This window comes from Herpailurus yagouaroundi, unplaced genomic scaffold (genome assembly GCF_014898765.1).
Source record: "Herpailurus yagouaroundi ecotype Mexico unplaced genomic scaffold, PumYag 185, whole genome shotgun sequence".
Lineage (NCBI taxonomy): Eukaryota > Metazoa > Chordata > Mammalia > Carnivora > Felidae > Herpailurus > Herpailurus yagouaroundi.
Window position 1 is genome coordinate 26,408,957 of NW_024412416.1, and position 13,372 is coordinate 26,422,328.

At 35.0% G+C, this 13,372-nt stretch overlaps 1 protein-coding gene across 1 annotated transcript in view; it reads left to right on the plus strand.

The window, feature by feature from the left end:
* The window catches only part of GABRA5 (gamma-aminobutyric acid type A receptor subunit alpha5), an 82,483-nt gene that overhangs the window by 48,586 nt on the left and 20,525 nt on the right, over positions 1-13,372 (plus strand). Inside the window, 1 exon segment of the mRNA XM_040493885.1 lies at positions 3,663-3,745. Coding sequence (XP_040349819.1) covers positions 3,663-3,745 — 83 coding nt within the window.

The following is a 13,372-nucleotide window of genomic DNA, read 5'->3' on the forward strand; positions in this document are numbered from 1 at the left end:
CTACATCCTCCACTTTTCCAGCTATGTGCTGAAAGCAGACTCCTTGGTGTACAATCCTTATCATCTTTAAATGTCAGTGCAGTGGTTTTCAGAAGGTAGGCAGCTCTCAGGACCAAGGAACCAGAATAAAGCAGGACAGAAGATGCTGTCTTTAGTAAGAGTTGAGACCACTATGGCAAAAAGAAAGGCTTCTCATACCTCATAAATACAGGGTGTTGGCCAAGAATGAAGGAAGACATGAGGAAAAGGGAAAAATCCAGGAGTGAGCAGTGTTTCCAAGGTGGGAGGTCAGGTCTCTCTGAGGGGATCTTCTCTGAGAAGTAGGAGCAAACAATAGAAATGCCAGGTGGTGGTGCTTTGTTTCTATGTCAATGGCCACTGGAGGCACCACCACAAAGCACAGAAGGAAGAGAAATTAACTCTGATTCATCACACTGTCAAAAAACCAACAGATCTGGCTTCAAGTCAGCCTCTAGACCCAGTGGGCAATAAAGTGTTTCTTGGGGGACAGAAGTTCAGTTATGTGAGCTGGCAGACGTGGCAGTATCTAGAGGGAAGATTCTGCCCTAGAGAGACCATCTCCACATCAGCCTGATGATGGGAGTGGGACCATAAAGTTGTCAATATTGTAAGTGTAGGGGGCAACTTGAAGACTGCAGAACTGGATCTGCTGGTTCAAGTCTGTAGTACCTGTGGCTGGGCTAGGATGGCCAGGATCACCTGAAGCATCCCCACTTCCACTCCACTCCACACTACCCCAACTATCTGAGCCCAGGGTCTTCCTTACACCTAAACTATTTGAACAGAGGCTGTAGACCAGCACAGAATCTCCAAATCAAAGCTGTTCTCCTCCAAGCTCCTACAGCACTGTTATTTCTTGTGCTTATTTTTGCATTCATTGCTTTGTACCTGGCATTGTAGCTTTATATACACTTTCTATTTTCTTACTAAAAAATTTGCTTCTGAAGAAAATTCTAGATTTTCTGAGTTCAGTGTGAATTTATTCTCTAAAACATATTTGATTCATTTAAGTTCTCTGTCCCTCTATTTGCTTTACCTTAAAAATTTCTTAAATTCGCTAAAAACCAAATGAAGTTAACATTATTTTCTTTTGTGCTGACTGAAGGCTTTCCTCACAGGCTGTGATTTTTAAGTCATAAATTTCTTAATTCTAGTAAGTAAATACTTACCTTATCCACTTCATAGTCTCTAATAATAGTCTTTATACATAGTTTATGCTTGAAGAAGTCCATTGCAGATTACTTATCATGTAAAACAATCTAAAAGTCTAACAATAGCTAGTTAGTTTAATATATATACATTATTATATTATTTATTATTATACATAATTGATTTAATATGAAATATATGTGTATATATGTATATATGTTATACATACACATATGTATGTGTATATGAAATATATATTATATATGCATAATATGAAATATATTATATATGTACATTTGTATATATGTTATATGTGTATAATATATATAGTTATATATTCTATATGTACACACATACATATAGTCCAGACATCTGTATCCTATAATTATATAGTTCATCTTTCAAAGTAATCATTATGTAGAGATTTTCATATGGGAAATATCCTGTTCTGTTAGATATACAAAAGACAAGAGTGAAAGAAAATACATGTACATGTCAAAATTATCTGTACAGGGGCACCCGAATGGCTCAGTAGGTTAAGCATCTGACTTCAGCTCAGGTCATGATCTCACTGTTTGTGAGTTCAAGCCCCACATTGGGCTCTGCACTGACAGCATGGAGCCTGCTTGGAATTTTCTATCTCCCTCTCTCTCTGCCCCTCCTACGCCCCCCTCAAAATAAATAAATAAACTTAAAAAAGTTTTTTTAATATGTAGAAAAATTTACCAAGTGAAATTACAAGTGAAATGATACCTACTTGTAGTTTTCTCCTTTAAAATTCCTTTGTATATTTCCATATCCTTCTATGAACATATACCACATATCATTTTAAATACCATCTCCCTGCCTGCATGTCATACTTTGATGACGTGTTCTCATGTATGTGCACTTACACCATCTAAAAGTCACTCCATCCTTGGGGGAATGGCCCCTCAAACCAGAGACAGCAGAGGATTTCTTCTCTTTGATCAGCACAGACCTTTCTTGCACTAACACATAAATATGTCTCATTCACAGTATACATACATTGACTTCTGTGTCTGTAATCATTAACTATGAATTAGGTACTCAGAGCAGAAGGCTAATCTGTTTTATTTTTTTTTATTTTTTTTTTAATTTTTTTTTTCCAACGTTTGTTTATTTTTGGGACAGAGAGAGACAGAGCATGAACGGGCGAGGGGCAGAGAGAGAGGGAGACACAGAATCGGAAACAGGCTCCAGGCTCTGAGCCATCAGCCCAGAGCCCGACGCGGGGCTCGAACTCACGGACTGTGAGATCGTGACCTGGCTGAAGTCGGACGCTTGACCGACTGCACCACCCAGGCGCCCTTAATCTGTTTTAACAGGAGGAAGTAGTGTCTGGGCACAAAGGCAAGATTTGGACTGAATATAAGAGGGAAGGACCAATGGTGCTAATATCTTGTTGAATTATTATTTGTCTAAAAATATAACTATAACATCTATTTAAAGGTGAATATTTTATATTTTGATTTCATTCTATATAATTTAATTTCATTTTAAATAGTAGAAGAAGAAATTTAAGAAACAGAAGATTAACTCATTAATGAAATTTAGATTCACTATCTAATTAGTAAAGTCTGTAGGGAAATAAAAGCACAACAATATGACAATTTTGGAATTGTACAGAACCCATTCCCACTTAGTGTGTGGTGGACGTGCTGTCAGGAAGCTACTGCAGTCAGAGGCTTGGGCTTAAATCATTACTCCCTGACTTCATAGCTCTGCATCCTTGTCCTGATCTTTTAATATCTATGCATCACTTTCCTTTCTCGTAAACTTGGATGTTAATAGCAACAAATCTCATAATGCTACTCTGATTAGATGTGTTAATGCAGGTAAGGCACCTATCACAGTGCCTGACATACAACTGGTGGATATGATGTCCATTGATGTTTGAGTATTGGTGGCAGTCGTAGCAGACAGTAGTATTACTATCTGCAAGACCAGACATGGGTTAAAAACAATTAGGTTGTACCAGAAGATTGCTGTCATGACACAATTCACCTACTCTGTTTCATGTCATCAGTCCAATACACAATAATTGTAACCAGCTTCTGGTCAGAATTTGGACTGAGAATTTATTATACATTTATATTTCTTGAGCTTATAAACTATTTTATAAAATACATATATTTCAACCTTGTCCAAGGAAATGTTTTGATTATTCTGAGTTAGGAATGGGAAACAAACAATAAATCATTTTTAAAGGCATCTGGAATTACTTTACAAGTGGTAATGTATGTATAGACACACGAAGCCACAGAACTGACTAGATTTTATTTAAGCCATATTTTTAAATGATATCCATCAGTGCAAACCTATATAATTTGGTGGGTCAGGCAGAAAATTTCATAAAAGATGGTAATTAAAATAATGACTGAAGTACTTAATATAGCTCTATGAAACATGGTGGTTGCTCGGTAAATAGAATTGGTGAGTCATTTAAAAAGTCTTCATCTTTTATTTTTCAGCTTGACTATTTCTGCAGAATGCCCAATGCAACTTGAGGACTTCCCGATGGATGCCCATGCTTGCCCTCTGAAATTTGGCAGCTGTAAGTTATTTTCACAAGTAAGAACCACGGATATACTTTTGGGGTTATTTCCACATTCATTCAGAACTTGGGTTCCATATGTGAATAAACACAATATGGGTGGCAGTCTGCTTGAGAAGACTGGAATGCTGTGGAGTTCTCATACCTTTGTCCTCACAGACTAGTTTTCTTGTCTCTAACAGAGAATTATGTGTCAAGGCACATACCATAAAGAATATGATCCTGGAGAAGTGTTTTCAGGCCCTCACCTGGCAGTTCTTTCTTTCTTTCTTTTAAAAAAAAAATTTAATGTTTATTTATTTTTGAGAGAGAGACACAGAGCACAAGCAGGGAGGGGCAGAGAGAAAAGGAGACACAGAATCCAAAGCAGGCTCCGTGCTCCGAGCTGTCAGCACAGAGCCTGATGCGGGGCTCAAACGCACAAACCACGAATCATGACCTGAGCTGAAGTCGGACGCTGAACCGACTGAGCCACCAGGCGCTCCTGGCAATTATTTTTACTTCTCAGACTGCAGGTCATATCCTCTAAGGAGCCGACATTCATGACTCAGTTTCCAGTACCCAGCCATGATCTTCACTTCTTAATAGAATATTCCATAAGAGCAATGACACTGTCATGTTCACCCTTACTGCTCACCCTGTGCACGTTTTAGGAACTGTGTTTCTTGAACAAATAATTATTCATTAGGTGAACACCTTTGCATTCCAGCCATTCCAGATAGTGCAGTGATGACACTGTCTCTGAAAGTGTGCCTGCAGTCCCATCCTCCCTTCTGAGATGTTGGGAGGCAGGGTTAGAACCAAACTGTTTCCTTCTTTCTTCATGCTATCCATTTGTACTCATGCTATGCGAAGTTTTGATTTTTAAAAGCAGAAGAATGTGTTCCTGGAAATTGATCAGCAGACTTGTACTAATGTATTACATTTTTAATAATTGATGAACCAACATTGTTACATTATTATTAATTAAGACCCATAGTTTATGTTAGGGTTCACTCGGTGTTATATATTCTATAGGTTTTGATAAATGTTTCCAACATTATATTATCATATAGAGTAGTTTCACTGCCCTTAGAATCCTTTGTACTCCACAGATTCACCATCCCTTCCCTCAATCCCTAACAGATCTTTTTACTGTATCCATAGTTTTTTCTTTTCCAGAATGTCATACAGTTCCAGAGTGTTCATACATATTACAAAGCCTTGTCAGATTACTGCTTTTAGTTAGTAATATGTATTTATGGTTTCTCCATGTTTTTCATGGCTGAAGAACTAATTTCCTTTTAGTGCTGAGTAATATTCCATTGTATGCTTGTGCCATAATTTATCCATTCACCTACTGAAGGACATCTTGGTTGTTTCCAAGTTTGGGCAATTATGAAGAAAGCTGATAAAAACATCTGTGTGCGGGTTTTTGTGTGGACATACATTTTCAACTCCTTTGGTTAAATATCAAGAAGCACCAATGCTGGATCATATAGTGTGTATATGGTTAGCTGTGTAAGAAATTGACAAATTGCCATTCCCACCAACAAAGAATGAGAGTTCATTTTGTTCCACATCTTCACCAGCATATGGTGTTATCAGTATTCTGGATTTTATCCATTCTAATAGGTGTCTAATGGTATCTTGTTTTAATTTACAATATCTTTGTGACATATGATACTGAATATCTTTTCATATGTTTATTTTCCATCTGTTTATCTCCTTTGGTGAGGTGTGTGCTCAGGGATTTTGCCCATTTTTAATCTGGCTGTTCATTTTCTTATTGTTTAGTTTTAAGAGTTCTTTATATATTTTGTGTACCAGTTCTTTATCAGCCATGTGTTTCAAAAATATATTCTCCAAGCCTACAGGTTATCTTCTCATTTTCTTGATAGTATCTTTTACACAGACTTTTTGTTTTGTTTTGTTTTAACTAAATTTTTCTTTCAATGTTTATTTTTGACAGACAGAGACAGAGTTGGGGGGGGGCAGGGCAGACAGAGAGAGAGACACAGAATCCAAAGCAGGCTCCAAGCTCTGAGCTGTCAGTACAGAGCCTGACATGGGGCTCGAACCCACAAACCATGAGATCATGACCTGAGCCAAAATTGGACGTTTAACCAACTGAACCACCCAGTTATCCCCACATAGCAGACATTTTTAATTTAACGAAGTCCAGCTTATTATTTACTTAATGGATCACATCTCTGAGGTTATATCTAAAAACTAAAGTTATCTGGATTTTCTTTGTGTTTTCATCTAGGAGTTTTATAATTTTGAATTTTACATGTAGGTCTGTGATCCATTTTGAGTTAATTTTTGTGAAAGTATAAGGTTTGTGTCTAGATACTCATTTTTTTTCTTTGCATGTGGATGTCTACACCAATTTATTGAAAAGACTATCTTTTATCCACGGTATTGCCTTTGCTCCTTTGTCAAAGATCAGTTGACTGTGTGGGTCTGTTTTTTAGCTTTCAGTTCTGTTCCATTGATCTATTTGCCTATTCTTTTGCCAATACTATACACACTGTGTTGAGTACTGTAGCTTTACAGTAAGTCTTGAAGTTGGGTAGTATCAGTTCTCTGATTTTGCTCTTCTTCAGTATTGTACTGGTTATTCCTTTGTCTCTCCACATGAACTTTAGAGTCAGTTTGTCAATATCCACAAAATAACTTGCTGGGATTTTTATTGGGATCGTATTGGATCTACAGATCAAGTAGGGAAAAACTGACATCTTGACATAATTTAGTCCTACTGTTCATGAACATGAAATAACTCCATTTTTTTAGCTCTATTTTGATTTCTTTCATCAGAGTTTTGTAGTGTTCTTTATATAAGCCAGATTGCCTTGGCACCAAAACCAAAGATACTGCAAAAACGACAAAACTTTGGACAAATATCCTTCATGTATAGAGACACAAAGAAATTCTTAACAAAGTATTAGTTCATTGGGTTCAACAACAAAGTGAATAATACACAATGACCAAGACCAAGTAGAGTTTATTCTAGGGATGCAAGACTGAGATATAATCCACTATTTTAACATAATAACGAAGAAAACTAAGATAATAATATCAATTGAGGCAGGAAAAGCATTTGACAATATTAACACCTATTCATGGTAAAAATTCTCAGAAAACTAGTAATAGATGGGACATCCCAGAATTTGATAAAACACTTCTACAAACAAACAGTCACAATGCAAATGTGTAATTAACATTACAATTAATGTAAAAAAAGACTGGTTTCCTAAGACTGAGAATAAGGCAAGGATGCCTGCTTTTACCACTTTTACCTCAACATAGTGCTGGAAATTCTAGCCTGTGCAAATAAGGCATGAAAAGGAAATAAAGGTGTACAGATTAAAAAAAAAAACAACAACAACAAAAGAAAGATAGTTTTGTTTATTTTTTCTTAATCTTTTCACCTTTTGTTTCCTTTTCTTATAATACTGCGTTAGTTAGGACTAATGTTTACAACTTCCTGTCTAGTTGTTTTACACCAATTCTTGAGAAAGAGAGATTGAAATCTCCAAATATAAATGTGGATTTGTATTTTTCTGCTTTTAGTTCAATCAGTTTGTTATGTCTTGGTGGCTTGACCATTTATCATTATATAATATCCCTTTCTGTCTCTGGTGATTTTCTTTGCTTTGAACTCAGTCTGATATCCGCATAGACACTTTTGCTTTCTTTTTGAATAATATTTGAGTGGTATTTATTTTTCTTATTTTTACTCTTCAATATTTATATATCATTATGTTAAAATAAGTTTCTTATAGACATCATATAGCCACGTAATATTTTTTAATGACTTGGTCAATCTATGTCTTTTAATTGGTATATTTTCATTTACATATAATCTATCTTTCGATATGTTAGGCTGTCATTTTATTTATTTATTTTTGTTTTTTGTTCTTTATCTTTCTCATTTCTCTATTTTCTTTTTTCTGTCTCCCTGTTTGTTAGCTGGACAATTATGATTAGTTGTTTTATTATGATAACATTTTGACATAATATTTTATACAGTTCTTCAACTTGTCATGGGATTGCATCTAATAAACCCAGTATAAATTGAAAATATTGTAAATCAAAAATGTATTTATTATACCTAATCTATAGAACATCATAGCTCAACCTAGTTTACCTTAAATATGCTCAGAATATTTATATTAGCTGACAGTTGGACTAAATCATCTAACATAAAGCCTGTTTTAACAATAAGGTGTTGACTATCTCATGCAATTTATTAAATGCTGTACTAAAAATGAAAAACATGCAAATGGTTGCATGGGCACAGAATTGTTGTAAATATATCAATTGTTTACCCTTGTGATCACATGATTGATTGGGAGCTTTGGTTCACTGCCACAGCCCAGAACAAATATTGCTAACTTGGGAAAAGAGAAAAATTCAGAATTTGAAGTACAGTTGCTACTACATAGCAATAAGTTTGACTCCCCAAAATTTAACTACTAATAGCCTACTGTTGATGAGAAGCTTTACCAATAACCTGAACAGTCGATTAACACACATTTTGTATATTATAGGTATTATATAATATATTCTTACAATAAAGTAAACCAGAGAAATAAAATATTACTAAGAAAATCATGATGAAAAGAAAATACATTCACAGTATTATGCTGTAATTATAAAAAAAATATATCTGTGTATTAGTGGAGCTGGACATTCAAACCCATGTTGTTCAAGGGTTAACTATATACATAACTTATCACAGTCTACTGGTGTCTTCATTTAACCAGATCAAATGAAAAATAAACCTTACCTCCATTTACATGTGCTTACCTTCCCATAATTATAAATACAGTTGCCTTAAAGATGTTGTCTATATATGTCTAGAACCATATCAGAGAGTTTTATAATTTTTATTTGAACCATCATACTTAATTTTACAAACCCAAGACAAGAAGGAAATTCTATTGTATTTACTCATATTTTTACTTACTGTGTTCTTTTTTTATTCTCAGTGTTCCAAGATTTCTTCTTTATAACTAAGTTGTTTTATAATAAAATAATAACAAAATATTTTATAATAAAACTTATTTATAACTAGCAAACTGTCTTTAGGTATTTTTTGGGCAATAAATTATCTTTGTTTTTGTTTTTTTTTCATTTGAAGAGGTTTGATTTTTCCCTTCATACCTGATGGATATTTTCATAGGATTCTGTACTGATAGTTCTTTTGGCACTTGAAAGATGTGCTCTTTTATGCTTGCTTGCTTCCTTGTTTTCTAATAAGAAATCTGATGCCATTCAAATCATTTTTTGCTTGTAGGTAGGATGTCATTTTTCTCTGGTTACTTTCAAGATTATTTTCTTTGCCTTTAGGTTTTAGAAATTTAACTATGCATTGGTGTAGATTTCTTTGAGTTTATTCTGCCTGGGCCTTGCTAAGCTTCTTGAATCTATAGATTTTTATGAAATTTAGAAGTTTGAGCAATTATTTCTTTGAATACTTTTTCTGCTCCATCATCTTTCTCTTCTCATTTCTTGATTCCAATGACATGAATATTAGATTTTTTTATATATCCCCATAAGTTTTGAGGCTCTTTCATTTTCTCCTATTTTCTCCCTGTTTCTCACGTTATTTAATTTCTGTTGTTTTATCTTTGAGTTTACTAACTCTTTCCTCCATCCTCTTTATTTACTCATATATCGAACTTTTTATTACAGTTATTGTATTTTTCACTTCTGTGAAGGTTAATTTGTGTGTCAACTTGACTGGGCGATGACATGCCCAGATTTTTGGTCAAACATTATTCTGGGGGATGTCTGTTAGGATGTTTTTGGAAATGATTAACATTTAAATTAATAGACTGAGTGAAGCAGATTGCCTTTTCTAATGTGGGCAGATGTCATTCAACTAGTTGAAGTCTTGAACAGAACAAAATGTTTGGCCTTCCAATGATATGGGGAAAGTCCTCCTGCCTGACTGCCTTAATCAGGACCACTGGCCTTTTCCTGCCTTGTACTCAAACTGAAACACCAGCTCTTGCTAAGCTTCTTGGGCTCCCAGTCTGAGATGCCTAAGGCAAGAATAAAGCCACAGAACTCACTAGTGGGTCATTTCTTGAGTACCAAGATCCCAAGACCTGTCTGCCTTATTCTTTCTACCTTTCAGATTTTTCCTATATTTTATGTCATATCCAGATTTTCTAGTTATATTTAGTGAGAGGAATAGGGGAAAACACATCTCCATTCTCCTGGAAGCAGAAGTCCCCTTGCATGTATTTTTATTATTATTTATATTTCCTAGGGTTCACTGAACTTCTTGAATTTCTAAATTTGTCTTTCACCAAATTTGAGGAATTTTGGCCATTATCTCTTCTAATATTTTTCTCTCCCATCCTTCTTTTTCCATCTGGAGTCTAATCTAATTAATTTTTAATGTTTGTTTATTTATTTATTTATTTATTTATTTATTTATTTATTTATTTTGAGGTAGAGAGCACAAGCAGTGTAGGAGGAGAGGAAGAATCCCAAGCAGGCTCTGTGCTGACAGCATAGTCAAAATCAAGAGTGGAACACTTGGGGAACCTGGGTGACTCAGTGGGTTAAATGTCTGACTTTGGCTTAGTTCCTGATCTCAGGGCTCATGAGTTTGAGCCCTGCCTTGGCTCTGTGCTGACAGCTCGGAGCCTGGAGCCTGCTTTGGATTCTTTTTCTCTGTCTCTCTCTCTGCCCCTCCCCCACCTCTGAAAAATAAATATTAAAAAAAAGAGTTGGATGCTTAACCGACTGAGCCACCCAGGCACCCCTCTTTATTCTTTATATTGGATAATTTTTATCACTCTGTCTTCAAGTTTACTGACTTATGTCATTTCAATCTGTGACTAAATTCATACAAAAAATTTTTATTTAGTGTATTTGTCAGTTTTAGAGTTTGTATATGTTTCTTTAAAATAATTTCAATGCCTCTGCTAAGACTTACTCTTAGTTTTTCATTACATTTTTTCATTACAAACCATTACATTTTTTTCCTTTACACTCTTAAGCATAGCCATTTAATCTGCTTTAAAATCCTTATATGCTAAATCCAGGATCTGAATCCTCTTAGGAGCATTCCATATTGATTGTATTTTCTCTTGAGTCTGGGTCACTTTTTTGTGTTTCTTTTACATTTAATATATATTTTTAATTCTTTCCTGGCTATCTCAGTGTTGTATTGCAGAGACTGGATTCTGTTAAATTTAGAGTGTCATTTTTTTTTCTTTTTTAGTTAATTAACTTGGCCAAAGGAAAACTCCAAACACTGTCTTTCCTATAGTAGGCAACAGATGAAATGTCAGATGGTTCTTCTACCTTAGTTGGGCTGGTAGGATTATGCTCCATGTATGTATAATTCAGGGTAAGTATACATATCTGGGTAGAATTTACATACATCCATTACATCAAATTTGTGATTTCTTCTCTGTGGCTCTTTCCTTTCTAGGATTTTACACGTCATTTTTCAGATGTGCTATTCTGATAGTCTACTTTTCCTTTGGTTCTTCGAGCCAGGAAGACCAAAGGAATCCATCCAAGCTTTAGCCACTTCAGAGCTCTGACTCAAAGCTTTTTAAGTAGAAAGGCATTCCTTTCCTCTGAGCCAACTCCCTCCAGTCTTTTCCTCTATTTGTTCACTCTCCAGTGTGCTTCAGGGAGTTCTCTTTTACATGGTGTTAATAGTAACAACTATTAACAATCACTTTGCTGTTACTGGCAGGGGAAGTTTGTTTGATTCCAGGGGTTTCCTTTTGTATTACTTCTATCATTTCAAACAGGTTTTTGGAATTAGGAAAGGTGTATGTGTGTGATGAGCCAAAAGTTGGGTTGGATGGAAATTTTTTTTTTCAAACTATGACCTTTAAATGCCAAGGAGAGATTCAACACACATTTATTTGGGAGAAGCAGCATAATGGAAAGCGACTTTCACCAGGATTTATTTAAATAATATGTTGCCATGTGGAGGCTGTGCACATCAGTGCTTGAGACGAAACCTTCAAAAGATCCTGAGGCATCTTATTTGGGAATCACTGATTCATGTCCCTGAAGGAAAATAAATTGTTCATGTCCCCAAAAGGAAAATGAGTTGTATAATGTAAAATTAGACCCCTCTTTGCATGTGAAAATTATGCTCTTTATTTGATCAAAGGCAAAACACTAAAAGTGAAATTGTCATTTTTTTCATCATTAATTAAATAAGATCAAGTTAATGGGATATAATGACAATGGTTTACAGGATAGGCAGCACAAGAGCAAATTTTGGTTAAAGAAAATATGTGACCCTCTAAATCATTCTTCACTAAAATATCTCGTATTCAACAGTCAACCAACTATAGTTAAGTCATTTATTACATTCAGTGATAAAATACACATCTGATAGGATCTCATCACTTCTATAATCAGTGATACCAAATGGGCTCAGTTTGTGTGTGTGTGTGTGTGTGTGTGTGTATTTTGAACTCAGTAGAGAGCCCCAAACAAATATAAATATTCTTGAGATTTTGAACTCTCATGATAAATTTATTTTTTTTATCTGCCTGGTATTTTGAAGATTGGTTTGATTTAGATGTTGATTGTTTCTGTATATCTGCTATTAATATCATTGCTATCAGGGGCACCTGGGTGGCTCAGTCGGTTAAGTGTCCGACTTCAGCTCAGGTCATGATCTCGGGGTCCGTTGAGTTCGAGCCCTGCATTGGGCTCTGTGCTGATAGCTCAGAGCCTGGAGCCTGTTTCAGATTCTGTGTCTCCCTCTCTCTCTGACCCTCCCCCATTCATGCTCTGTCTCTCCCTGTCTCAAAAATGAATAAACGTTAAAAAAATTTTAATATCATTGCTATCAGATTCAAAGTGATTTAAAGGATTTTCTTCATACATCATGTTTATATACAGTTGCCCAAGAAATGAAAAACTGCACAAACTTTACCTTTCCTCAGCTTATATGGTTTCAGCTCAGGATATAATAATTTTAGCAGAAGAAATGTTATTTAATTAAGTGTGTCTCTTACTTGTCTTTCATCTTTTTGATTTACTAAAAATAGCTGCTTGGCCAAGTAGTTCCCTCATTCCATGGGCATCTGAGCACAGTGCAGAGGCTAAATGTGATAGTATAATGAGTTTCAAATTACCCAATCCAACAGTTCTCTGCTATTAGGAGACAAAGGAATGCAAATAGGTGTCATTATTCTAATGAGCCACATGCTCTGGCTTCTCTAATGCAGGACTGAATTAACAGACATTTCTGTTATTGCTATCTCTACTCTCAAGAATTCAAACAAATGTTGAAATTAGCCCTAGTTTACAAAGGGATCTTTCCTAGTCCACAAAGAAACTCCTTAAAGATAATGGCATGGCTTATATTTGGAAGCAAGTGCTTAAATCAAGATTTTTTTAGGAATTAAAAAAAAGTTTATTTTTTGTTTATTTTATTTGTAGAATGATACATTAAATAGTAAATTAAGTCATGAAACAACATCTGGATTCATGAAAATATATGCTAAATTAGATGCGGATGCCTGTTTGGTAAACATCCAGTGGAGAGAATTTCACAAAATTAGGGTAAATCTCACTGTAGTAAGCTATTAGTTCATTCAAACATGTGGAATTATGACACTGTTAACTGCATTCATCATG